At 41.8% G+C, this 13,297-nt stretch overlaps 1 protein-coding gene across 1 annotated transcript in view; it reads right to left on the bottom strand.

The window, feature by feature from the left end:
- The window catches only part of LOC144268474 (microsomal triglyceride transfer protein-like), a 28,973-nt gene extending 16,161 nt beyond the window's left edge, over positions 1-12,812 (bottom strand). The window contains exons 1-7 of the mRNA XM_077823418.1: positions 12,746-12,812; positions 8,876-9,057; positions 6,529-6,672; positions 5,126-5,233; positions 4,508-4,624; positions 756-895; positions 143-296 (exon numbers count right to left, since the gene is read on the bottom strand). Coding sequence (XP_077679544.1) covers positions 143-296; positions 756-895; positions 4,508-4,624; positions 5,126-5,233; positions 6,529-6,672; positions 8,876-9,057; positions 12,746-12,812 — 912 coding nt within the window. The remainder of the gene's footprint in view (positions 1-142; positions 297-755; positions 896-4,507; positions 4,625-5,125; positions 5,234-6,528; positions 6,673-8,875; positions 9,058-12,745) is intronic.
- Positions 12,813-13,297: the final 485 nt, after the last annotated feature.

Genomic DNA, 13,297 nt, shown 5'->3' with positions numbered 1-13,297 from the left:
CCTTGCCATCACTGTGTGTACTGATTTTCTATTTAAACTTCTCAGACCCTTCAGCCTTCTCCAGCTAGATCTCACTTTGTTTTGCATTCCCAAGTGTCACATTAGAAAGAGAATTCTTCTGCAAGCATTTGGTGCTACTCACCAATGGGCACTGCATGCAGGTTCTCTTGAAGGGCGGGCTAATTGTGCTTATAGGTTGGTGCTTTTCCAGTATGCCAGCCAGAGCTTCCTGAAGGCTTTGTACAGGAGTCTCTGCAGGGCCAGGCATCGAAGAAGACACAAGTTCAAGCTGCTGTCTGGTGAGAGAAAAGAAGCTGTTGAGAAGGGTTTCATCTTTTAAACCTCCCTTTGCTTAGGGAATGGTTAGGACATATGTTGATATCAGTATGGTGTACCCTATGAGGTGAAGTGAAATGAACGTAGTGGTAAATAAAGGGCATTTAGTATTCCAGAAGCTGCAAGGGAAAATGAAGAGGAGTGAAGGACCCCTCAGTTTTGGGGTGTGTTTTGTACTCCCATAGCCTGCCCTGGGTTTATGTAGGAGCCAGAAAATATAAATCCTCTGGGATGATTTTTTCAGTGTGTCCAATTTTTATCTTTCACCATCTCTCCACAGCCCACATCAAGACATAACAAGGACATCAAGCCCACACGGGAGGAGCGTATCTCCTAGCTGCCAACTTTTGTAGGGAGACATTGATCCCATTCCAGCCTACTCAGTGTATGCAAGCCTCTGGAACCAGCTCAGCACTAACCTTGACACGATCTTGGTGCCAATGGAGGACTTCAAGGTTGGAGAGACCTTGTGGCTTTCCTCCGACAGCACTGACTGGATGAGACTTCCTCGTACAGAGTAAAAACTTTTGCTCGTGGGTTGCCACAGAACTCCAAAAATCTGCAAAAGAATGGAACAAATACATTATCCTTTTGCCAATCTATTCCTTTCTTGTTCTCCTTTCAATGTTTGCTCTTCTTTTTGTTTCTAACAAAAGTTGTATCTATGCATTTGATAGTCTTACCCTGGAGCCTCCTGGATGAAAGAACCACCTCATCACAGAACCGCTATGCAATTTGGCAGCTTTGTCAGTTTCTGGTCAGTAGGGAAGATGCCCAGGACTGAACTAGTAGGAGATGTTGTTTGTGGGGTTTGAGGTGCCTGGATAGATCTATGACTATAATATTAGAAGGTCCTGCATTGCATATATTGGCGTTATTGTGTGGAGTCCAGGACTATAATGACAAGGCAACCTGCAATTTGGGATTGAGATGCAATAGCAGAACTAAGAGGTGGTTCAGCAGAGGATGGGTCAGATCAGAAGTGAAGTACAGAGACAGAACTATTTAGGAATCCAAGGCAGGGATATCAGTAGTGGTCGCAGGTTAAGACTGGTGTCTATTGGCTAAGATGAGCTGGGATCTAGTAGTAGACTATGAGGGCCTGCTTCAGGTTACAGCTAAGTGCACTGAAGAGCTGTGAGGTGGCACAGGGTTGGAGTTGCTGGAAGAGGAATGAGGAAGGTTGGCTGAGCTGTGAGAGGACAGGACTAGGACAGTTGGACACACTTTATCTGAGAGCTCAAGTGCATTGGAATAACTGTATGGGGTAGGGCCCAAGAATCGAACACTCTAGTTCAGTTCCTGCATTGTGGGCTGGCAGAGCTGAGTTGGGCCGTCTTCAACAAGGACTGCGGAGGAAGGTTATTCACTCAATCCTACCCTTTCATGAACACCAGATTCATCTTAAAATGTATGAAAGGAAAATAAAGAAATGCCTACTCTATTTTCTATTTCTAACTGTAGAGCACAAAGCTGATAGTTACTCTTAGGGCATTCTCTGGGCACCAGTAGGATTTTGCTAATCCCTTCACTGCTGCCAGAACATGCATAACTCCCACAAGCAATTTTCTGTAAGTGGAACAACAGGCTCTAAGAGGAACATCCAGCCTGCATGGGAGGAATGGGTTTTCCAAGATACATCTGGCGCCATGTTCAGCACCGGAGCACTTAAACTAAAGAGAGATGTTTCCTGTCAGGTTCCCACCCTGTAGCAGAGATTAGTATGGAGAAACAGTGACATCCAGTGGAAGGTTCAGTGTATTACAAATTGTCATTGCCAAAGCCTAAAGGGGAAAATAGTGACACTTTCTCAGAGTGAAAGTAGCAGGAAGGGATTTTGGACTAGGGGAGAAAGAATTAGTGTCTGGGGTCAGCCAGCCTCTAATCACTCATGTACAGCACAGGACTGCCCAAGTAGTGGCCCAGGAAAAGGCACTGAAGGTGGGTTTTGATACATAATTGTGTGTAGTGGTTTTGTGCTATGGGCACATGCCCCAGGGACTACATTGAGCTCACCAAACACATTTCACTTTTGACTTACTCCATATTTGAGTCCTGGTCTCCAGAGATGAACAACAAAATGTATTAACACAGGGCATCTCTTATGCTTTGGGTAGCTTGGCTGTTCCTTTTAGCCATCAAGAGATACACAGTGTTCTGTGCAATCACTAGATAAACAAATGTGAAGTGAATGCCTCCCGAGGCAACAGTAATAGATTCTGGATGGCGTTCCATCAGCCTCTGTTGACAGCACTACAGGTCTTTCCAGGTAACTCCCTACTGCCTTTGCCTCATATCACACTCATTCTGGTCACAAACATTCAGACAATTGGGAGAGACAACCCCCATCGTCACCCCCAACATCCTTACAATTAAGGGATACCGTGAAAGCGGGGAATTATGGTTCAGGGAATTAGTAACATGTTATACATTGTTATAAAGCCTAGCAGGTCAATACAATCATGGCTTATAAATATCTTTAACATCTTCTACTGGTGTGTTTATAACCATCTATAATGCAAACAACTCACATTTGTAACATCTATTATTTGTTTAGTAACCCCTTATAAACAATGTGTAAATAGATTCCTAATACAGAGTGTGACCAATCATATTAAAGGGGCAATGTGAGGGGATCTTCTGTGGATAAAGAGAAGCCTCATTCTGCAGCAGTGTCAATCCAGCATATTTCACCCCCACCCCCAAATCTACTGTGAAAAAGGAAAGCACAGAAAGGGAAAGCCTACTGGGTTAGTGTGCTTATTCACAAGGCTATTCAACAAATAAAAAAGAGAGAAAAAGCAGAAATTATCAAAAGTGAACCCAAGCCAAAAATGCTTGGCTCCCTTGCTGTGCTGCAGAGTGACCTTGCACGAGATTCTTTTTTTTTTCAAAGAATGACGCACTTGCCAGACTTCACCATCACCTCTCTGCTGCCCTCAACTTCACTCAGAGACCTCTGATAACTTCAGGAGACATTATCTGAACACCTGGGCCATTATCTGGAGGATTCTTTATGAATGGAGAAGTCGCAGGGGAAGAATAGAGCTGCAGGAAACTACCAGGTTTGCTTTGTGAATCTTTGTACATGAGATACAATGACCCAGTTTACATAGTGAATTATAAGAGTAATAACACCCAGCTCTTATACAGTGCTTTACATCTGTAGATTTCAAAACACTTTAGAAAGGTGGGTCTGTATCATTAGCTTTGTTTTACAGATGGGAAAACTGAGGTTCAGAGAGTGAAGTGACTTTTCTAAGGTCCTACTGCAGGCCTGTAGAAGAGTCAGGAATGGAATTCAGGTCTCCTGAGTTCTAGCCAAGCACTCAGTTCACTTGACCATGTTGCCTCTCAGCCCAGTGAAGGCACTATAGTCCTGATCCTGATCAGGACTTCCAGTAACTCAATGGGAATTATTAGACTGAGTCCTAAAGTTCTACCACTGCCTTCCACCTCATCCTCACACACACATCCACCCTGGACAAACCTGTATCCTCATGAATTTGGTCCTGGCAGAAATTCCATTATTTTCTTTGAGAAAATGTGCCATGTTTACATTTAAATGGCTTTTTTAATATAAATATTCCTATTAGGTCACCTATAGTGCCAGTCCTTGCCAGTGCATGTTTGTCACTACAGTTTTTTCTCCAGTGCTTTCAGTGAAATCTAAGATATAGGTCAAATCACTCTTGGCATAGGCAGATGTAAGGCCAGTAGCTTCAGTAGAATTGTACCTAATTTTACCAGGTCTGAATGCCTGAAACCATCCATTGGGGCTGCTGCCACTTCCCTTGTCACACTCTTCCACAATCCAATTGATTTCACGATTAGCAAATATTTCTGGATATTCAGTCTCCTTTGCTCCTTTTGAGCACAGGGCTCAGAATGATCATTTAATCTGATTCTGCCTTAATTCTTCAGTAGCCACCAAACTTTGGCAGAAGAGACCCCAAGGAGGCTTCAAAAGTGAACTTTTCTTTCTTTTCAAAGCTTTCTTTAAGCCCCAGCATGAAATAATCATAATACACCTGAGACGGTTCACTCTGGGACCTCCCTGAAGTTATTGACTCTATGGTAAGATCTGGAGAAGACTGAAGTACATTTAAAAGGGGTGTGACTGGGGCAGGAACATTCTAACCCACCACCATCAATGTAGGAATGGACTTGCTTTGTTAACGGAGGTGAATCCAAACTTTGGCCTTGTACAGCTGTGCAGATCTTTTGTCTTTACAACGGAATCCTTGGAAACAACATATGTGACTTGACAGCTCCCAGAAACATCCTCCTAAAGCCAAGCAAATATAAGAAATCACGTCATGAAATTATAACGTGTGAGTAGAACTTATGGCAGAACAAAATACAGTTCACTATACACAAAAATGACGCAATCCAATTAGAACAAATTATGTAGAAAATCTGCACAGAGCCAGATACAGGGCCATATTTTGAAAAGAAGACTCAAAAGCCTCCTCTTCTGTATATATGCCTATTCTAGCTCGCATAGTTACTGCAACAAGGTGAGTGTATAAAAAAAACCAGGCAACTGCACACCCAAATGGGTGTTTGACATTTAAGTCATTATAGCAAGTAAACACAAAAAAGGCATGAATGTAATCACAGAAATTATGAAAAACATTATTGTAACTGGCACTAATTGGCAATTGCAGAAGAGAGGAATGGGTTTGGAGAGGGAAACACCCTCTCACTCCAGGGATGGTTTTACTGATGCACTAAGATCAGGTTCCTCCATATTTTTCTTTAAAACAAAACTATATTCTGCTCCTACCTCAGTTGCTGTCCCAGAATGTGGCTGGAATTGGAGGAGACTGATGAGGCCCTGTTTCAGATTCAAGGTCTGGGGCCTTCCTCCTCCATCTCCATAGATGCCTTCTACCTATGAGGAGAAATTTGATTTATGGGAGAGAATCTCTGAGACTGCTGAGAAAGGGACAAGAACTCAGCATGAAGGCATGGAGATAGCATGATGAGCATGACAATGAGAGAATTCCCCTCTCCCCAGGCTCTCAGAAGGGTTTTCTGGACTGATATGGAAGTTCAAGGTGGAGAAAAATTTCAGATTAAGGGGCAGTAGGGAGAACCTCAGGCTTGGGACTCCATGGGGGATGAGAGAAATATTCATTGTGCTGTCACTGCACTAGAACTAGGTGACAACTACACTGTTTTGAAAGGCTTCAAAAGAAAACTGATATCCCTGATTAGCACAGGCTTAATTTCACAATACATTTATGACCACAAAGTCTTTTTAAAAAGTGAGTCCTCTCCACTTTGCGCAAACCTTAAAGCAGTGGCAGTTCCACTTGTGGGTACCTGAAATACTGCTCTACTGAGTCGAAATAACATTCTTTTATCTTCATCTGACTCCTACGAGGCATCCACAGCTGTTAACTGAACAGTAAATGTAGGACCAGTGCAGGGGCAGCTCCTGTAGACTACCCAATTGTGTAACGTACAACAGAGCAGGGGGCTCTGTAGCAATAGCAGGACTTCAGAAAGAGTGTCTGTACGTCCCTGAACAACCTACAAGTTACAGCATAGGCCAGACGGTCTGAGTAGGGTGGGGTGTAGGAGAGCTTTCAAGAGTTCTCTTAAGTAATGAGCTTCTGTGCAGCAATGACCAACGCTCTCCCATCTAAAATTTTGACCTAGAGCCACCATTGCTCACCCAGACTGCTCAAGCCTATTATATTTCAACAGAACTATCACACCTAGAGCCCACTGGCTGACTCTGTGGTCATCTTGTGCACTGCTGTGTGGAAGATCTACTTCCAATTTCTTTCCTTTGCTCTATTCTATCCTAGATAGGTGCTCGTAACACCCTCCTCATCATAATATCGGAGTGCCTTCCATTAGTGCATGAAGTGAAGTGACTAACTGTCTGGGCTGATCGGTGTTCAGACACTGAAAGGCTGGGATAGGGCACCTTTTCCCAAAAAGGGAATGCCTTCTGCTACTCAACAGTCACTCCCACTAGCCAGTTACACAGCAGCACTGTTAGCATCTGAGGAGAGTTTCATCTTGGGGTCCATAGCCAGAAGAGTGGTGCTTACCACATAGAAATTTGAGAGTGGCAAGAATGTAAAGCAGGGAAAATGAGGGACTCTTCAGGTTTCGAATAGGGATTCGTTAGGGGCTCTTTGTGTGTCTGTGGGTGAGGTACTATTAACTCACCTTCCCATTATTCCAGTGGAGGAAAACTGGCAGCTGAAGCTCTGCAGTGTCCTCTTTGCCCAGCACAACCTCAGTGGATGGGTCTCCGGTAACATTCTGACTCTTCTCGTGTTTTGAATCATGGTGGACTTTTAGGTCTTGGATCTAAAACCACAAAACACAGATGGAAGCTATGAGGGTATAGGTCACAGAGCGGGTATGTGTCCCACTTCCCAGCACCTCTGGCCATTTGACTTGAGGGGAGCCACAGATTTCATTTTTAACTAGGGCTGTCTATTAATCACAGTTAACTCGTGATTAACTCAAAAAAATTAATCGCAATTAAAAAATTTAATCGTGATTAATCCCAGTTTTAATCGCACTGCAAAACAATAGAATACCAATTGAAATGTATTAAATATTGTTGGATGTTCATCTATATTTTCAAATATATTTATTTCAATTACAACACAGAATACAAAGTGTACAGTGCTCACTGTTATTTTTTATTACAAATATTTGCACTGTAAAAGTGGTAAACAAAAGAAATAGTATTTTTCAATTCACCTCATACAAGTACTGTAGTGCAATCTCTTTATCGTGAAAGTGCAATTTACAATAGATTTTTTTTGTTACATAACTGCACTCACAAAGAAAACAATGTAAAACTTTAGAGCCTAGAAGTCCACTCAGTCTTACTTCTTGTTCAGCCAATCACTAAGACAAACAAGTTTGTTTACATTTACAGGAGATAATGCTGCCCGCTTCTTATTTACAATGTCACCTGAAAGTGAGAACAGGCATTCGGATGGCACTTCTGTAGCCGGCATTGCAAGGTATTTACATGCCAGATATGCTAAACATTCATATGCCCCTTCATGCTTCAACCACCATTCCAGAGGATATGCTTCCACACTGATGATGCTCGTTAAAAAAATCATGCATTAATGAAATTTGTGAATGAACTCCTTAGGGGAGAATTGCATGTTTCCTGCTCTGTGTTACCTACATTCTGCCATATATTTCATGCTATGTCAGTTTCAGATGATGACCCACACATGTTGTTCATTTCAAGAACACTTTCACTGCAGTTTGGACAAAATGCAAAGAAGGTGAGATTTCTATGTGAGATGTGAGATTTCTAAAGATAGCTTCAGAACTGGACCCCAAGGCTTAAGAATCTGAAGTGCCTTCCAAAATCTGAGAGGGACGAGGTGTGGAGCATGCTTTCAGATGTCTTAAAAGAGCAACACTCTGATGTGGAAACTACAGAACCTGAACCACCAAAACAAAACAAAACACCCCAATTTTCTGCTGGTGGCTTCTGACTCAGATGATGAAAATGAACATGTGTTGGTGCACACTACTTTTGAGTTCGTTGTCAAGCAGAACCCGTCATCAGCATGGTCGCGTATCCTCTGAAATGGTGGTTGAAGCATGAAGGGACATATGAATATTTAGCTCATCTGACATGTAAATATCTTGTGACACCAGCTACAACAATGCCATGTGAATGACTGTTCTCACTTTCAGATGACATTGTAAACAAGAAGCAGGCAGCATTATCTCCCGTAAATGTAAACAAACTTGTTTGTCTGAGAGATTGGCTGAACAAGAAGTAGGACTGAGTGGACTGGTAGGCTCTAAAGTTTTACATTGTTTCATTTTTGAGTGCAGTTATTTGTGTACATAATTCTACATTTGTAAGTTCAACTTTCATGACAGAGATTGCACTCCAGTACTTGTATTAGGTGAATTGAAAAATACTATTGCTTTTGGTTTTTTTACAGTGCAAATATTTGTATTCAACAATAAATATAAAGTGAGCACTGTACACTTTGTATTCTGTGTTGTAATTGAAATCAATATCTTTGAAAATGTAGAAAACATCAAAAATATTTAAATTGTATTCTATTATTGTTTAACAGCACGATTAATTGCAATTAATTTTTTTTAATTGCTTGACAGCCCTATTTTTAACATATCTCATAGACTCTTCACAGACACCACTTATGTCAGAAACAGAAGATGATTGGGATTGAATGTCTCCTATGCCCACCAACTGAAATTAGCATTGCTATGTGTTTATTCAGTGAAGAAACTCTCAGGCAAGCATTTTGGCACTCAACTGGCTTATTAATGTTTGGATAAAGACGAGCCACTGGCCATTTTTCCACAGTCAGCATGCCTCAGTAAAAACTTAATCTACTTACATGGAAGGAATCCGTTGCTGATGGAAACCAAGATGATCCAGCAGTAGTAGCTCTACCACTTGAGCTAAAAGGAAATCCTCATCGCCTGTTGGTCCTAGAAGTACTAACAGGTTTTCTCAGTCTTGCAGGAACTAGGGGACAAAACCATCACATACCTGGATCTGGAGAAGCTGCTCCCCTGCAAGATTTCTCCAGAGCAGGTGCACCTGAACCAAAGCTTCAGCCCGCATCCGACTTCCTTGCAAGGACAACCTTGAGACATAATCTAGCTGCACCTCCAGTGAGTAGCGATATTGATAGAGGATTCCAGGCTGGAAAGATGGTGTCTCCAAGTTCCCTATGAAAGGAGACCAGAACTGAAGCCACCCACACACTTTCACATTCCTCGGTACCCGTGATGGTCTTGCATTCAAATTTATCTCAGCATATAGGTTAAGTGGCAATGAAAAGAATCCCATTGACCTCAATGGGCTTTGGACCAGAACCTGACTGAGATAAATACATATGTTTTCTTATTCTCCCTGGTCCTGCTGCTGAGGCCTGGGTTGGTAGAAAGAACCTCCACTTATCTTGCCTTTAGTAACTCCTATTCCTGGGCCCTTCAAAAAGGGGGTACAAGTAGGAGTAAAGATTAGAAAGGACCTTGTCCACACCCTTAGATTTGACTGAGCTGCCTGAGAGCTTGTGTCTCTGCTCTGCTTTTCCTCACTAAGTGCCAATAAGAGACTCACCCCTCACAGATGAAGATGTTTCGAAGACTGTGATTTGTACAAAGAGTCTCTAGGTGGAACACTGCAAAAACTACCAGTGATTTATGACATTATGAGAGGTTTAGCCTGGTAATGGGTCTTGCACCATGAATTCAAATTTAAAAAGAGAAAAATCTGGCTAAATACTAAGAAATGCTTCCCGACCTTGAGATCTGTAGCCTGTGGCATAATCACCCAAGTGGTGGAATTGCCATCCAGGGAGACATTTAGAACTAGACTTCACAAAGCATTAGAAACACTGTACAGAACAGGGCTGGCCAGCACTGGCCGGGGGATGGGCCAAGTGACCTAAAAGGCCTTTTCTATTTCTAATGTCCATGATAATACTGACAATGTACATTTCCAGATGAAGCCAGTGGAGTGACACTAGGGATGAATCTACTCTCATGCCTGACAGTCATTTGCATTTCTCTCTGTCCAACTCCACTGACTCTGAAAGCTTGAAAGATATATATATATCACCTTAAAAAGTTGCACTGAGTCATTTGCACTAAAGCCTAACCCAGTGCCTGGCAGGGGAAAGAACACTTTTATCTTACAACAACAAAACTATCTGCTTTATCTGCCTGTGTCTTCCATTTTACAGTGTATCAACAACAGAGCAGGAAAATAAACTGAATCACTTTTAAAACTGAGAGTAGATTAGCAGTATTTATTGTATTTAACCCAGAAAATTGAATTTCAAGGCCTGGATCATCAATTAGTGTAAATTAGCACAAACTTCAATGAAGCTACCCCAATTTACAGCTGCTGATGTTCTAGCCTCAAATGTGTATTTGGATGCTACTGTACTAATGTGAAAAGGGTGACTTTCAGATGAGATCAACCCAGCTTCTGCTGATTCAGCCGGGAAGAGTGGCAGGGGGACTCCACTGGGCTCTAATGGATGCTAGGAGGGGATGTAGAACGCTGATCAAAAGCTCCTTGATACAGTTCCATCATCAGATTGAAGGGTGAATTGGGATTGATTTCACAAACTCTGATGGAATTCGCTCCATTCTCTGCCAGTGATGACGTATCCCTTGGGCTCATGAAAATACTTCTGAATTGTATTGCTTTGCTTTTTGAAATAGACAATATTGCACCAATACTGACTGGGAGATACAATGAGTCTTTGTTAGAAAACACTTAATTCCCCATACCCCCTCTTCAACCTATACAAGTAGGACATTGTGCTACACTACCAATATACTTACTATATTTTTCAGGAATGGATAAACATTTCCAGCAAATGCACATAAGTCTGTTTGCCCAGTGGTACTGCTTCTTTCCGTGGTTGTGGGAAAGTGTTTTTGTTTAAATGAGAAAATAAGTGAATGGATTCCCTGAGCCCACCCTCCCCATCTTATCTCTCATATCTCTGGGGTTTATCAAGGACTAAGGATGAAAATTTAGTAAGATACTTTTGTTAACAAAACATCGCTGAACGGAAGAGTTCATTGGCCTATGTAATTACCCAACACAGGTCCACAGCAAGTTTAGCAGCCAAATGTGGGCCTATTAAAATTAATTATGTGCACTGTAGTGTCTCACCACCAGTTTGAATATACAGCCTAGAGGAAATCCTAAACTGGTCTAGGTTGTTATAACTCTACTGAAGTCAATGGAGTTATAACAATGGAGCTATGACAAATTATATCAGATGAGGATCTTCCTCCACTATCTTGTGCGGTCTCTGAGACCGTGGGTAAAGTTACTAAGTAGCCCTATCATTCACCTTTGAGTAGTGCTGTATGTAAACTCCATCCACTCACAATTTACAAGGAACCTTCATGCTATTTCTTAGTCCCTTACAAACTGTTGAATTACAGATTGCTGGTATCATAATACAATAACATTTGCTATTGCCAACCAGTGGAAACCTGTAAAAATTTTCTTAATTTGGTGCAGTTCTTTTCTATTTTATTCTGTGTAGGTTCTTGTAACACGCCCATCACTGTGATATTTGAGTGCCAGGAGATCTTTTCCTAGGGTTGATAGTGATTGATTCATTGGCCCATTAAGGATTAGTTTGCACAATTCTGCTGAAAGGTAAATAAAAACGGGAACCCTGCTGTGGGACTTCAAGACTTCGTATGGGACCTTGGAGATTAGCTCTCAACAGAAGGCTTCAGTCCCTTTTTCAATTCCTACTCCTGTCCACTGCTGCGGGTGCCAGAGGTTTCTTTCCAGGGAATGAATTCTAGTCCTATAGCACAGTTCCATGGATATGTTCATGCTCAGCAAAGTTTGAAGGATCCTTACAGAGATGTCCATTCATTCCATCCTACCTTGGACAACCTAGAATATTTGATGGTGAAGGAATAGATGACATATTCCCACTTTCATACACATACATTTCTTGCCTGTTTTAAAGTAGCAGTGATGAGAAGTGTATCTAAGTCATAACCCCCTAACCCTAACTTAATCATTGACCTAACCACAGCATGTTAGCATAAAGATGCTGGAGAGGCCTTGCCTCAGAATGTCTTTGTTTTTCTAACTCAGCCTTAATATTCTTTAATTTTTCATTTGATGTAGTATGCCTAGAATTATTTGAGATCAATCTTCTTGTGTATTTTATACTTTGTATATCCTTAAAGATTGACTCTGATTTTTGTGTTGGCTTTTGCCAGGAGGAATAATCCGTTCAATCCATTATCTAAAGATACAGTTGTGCTTGAAATTCTCAAAGGGACCTACTGTTCTTCCAATTCATTGTGAACATAGTAGGTTACTGAAGTGTTTTGGAATTCTGTCATCTGATCCTTTACAATGACCAGCAAAATAGGTTTTAAAACTCTCCCCAAAGAATGCCAAAGTCTCCATGAAGGGAAAACTCCATAGTAGATTCAGGCATACATAGGTGTAAATCTAGCTGCATTCCTTAAACCATTCTCTGTGTATCAGAGTTAACTGGTGCTGGCTCTTTTACAATATTTCCTGTATTCCCAGGCACCCAGAGAGAAGCTTCTAATCGCAAAGCCTGAAACTAAGTTACAGCCACCTGTCCCTGAATTCTGGAGATGCAAAAGCTGGTGTTAGTTGCCATGCTAATAAATCTTCATAAAGAGATTAGAAATCTGAGCATTTTCAGAGCTTTCCTTAAACTCCCCTTTTTTGACTGTGGGACTCTAACTTTGAGATCTAGAATTCCAATAAGCACCAGGCATGATGCAGAGTTTTGTGTAAGGTGATGAGCATCCTGTTTCTCGGGTCCACAGAATACTTTCCCGTTTCATGTCATTTCAAAAGCTGAAGTGCAAAGTAGCTTACCTTTTGCTGAGCTGGTAAAGAAAAAGAAAATCAGCCAAATGTGTCCTGAAGCTGCTTGTGAATTCATGGTAGGGATTGTGTGTGAGCAAAACAGAGTGCTAGGGAAAGAGGAGAAGGCTAGAGAAAGGACAGGGCAGGAAGGAAGGGCAGGAGGAAAATACAACAAACCCCCCACAGAGTGGCCAGAATTGACAGGATTCACAATGTCAGGTGACAAGGCCTGACCTTCTCCCTATCCCTGAATCACACATTGAAGGAGAAGCAAATCATTAATCCCTTGCTCCAACTCCCAGCAGCAGCCGCAGCAGCAAAAGAAATAAAAGGTTTGGAAATCATTTGGATTTGCCAAAGCTTGCAACAAGGAAATCAACAAAAACTGCAAAATGGATTTCTGGGTGGAGAAAAGGCAACAGTCTGGAGTCTCCCTTGCTGAATCTGCCTGGGGGTTCAGAAGAGTAGCTCTGTCCCCTGAAACATATGTGCTCTCCACGCCTAGCCACTTCCCCTTCTCTACCAGAAAGAAAAGGGAAAGAAAGGAAGGGAAATTGACAA

The sequence above is a fragment of the Eretmochelys imbricata genome, chromosome 7 (genome assembly GCF_965152235.1).
Source record: "Eretmochelys imbricata isolate rEreImb1 chromosome 7, rEreImb1.hap1, whole genome shotgun sequence".
Taxonomy (NCBI): Eukaryota; Metazoa; Chordata; order Testudines; family Cheloniidae; genus Eretmochelys; species Eretmochelys imbricata.
This window is presented reverse-complemented; position numbering and strand designations above follow the sequence as displayed.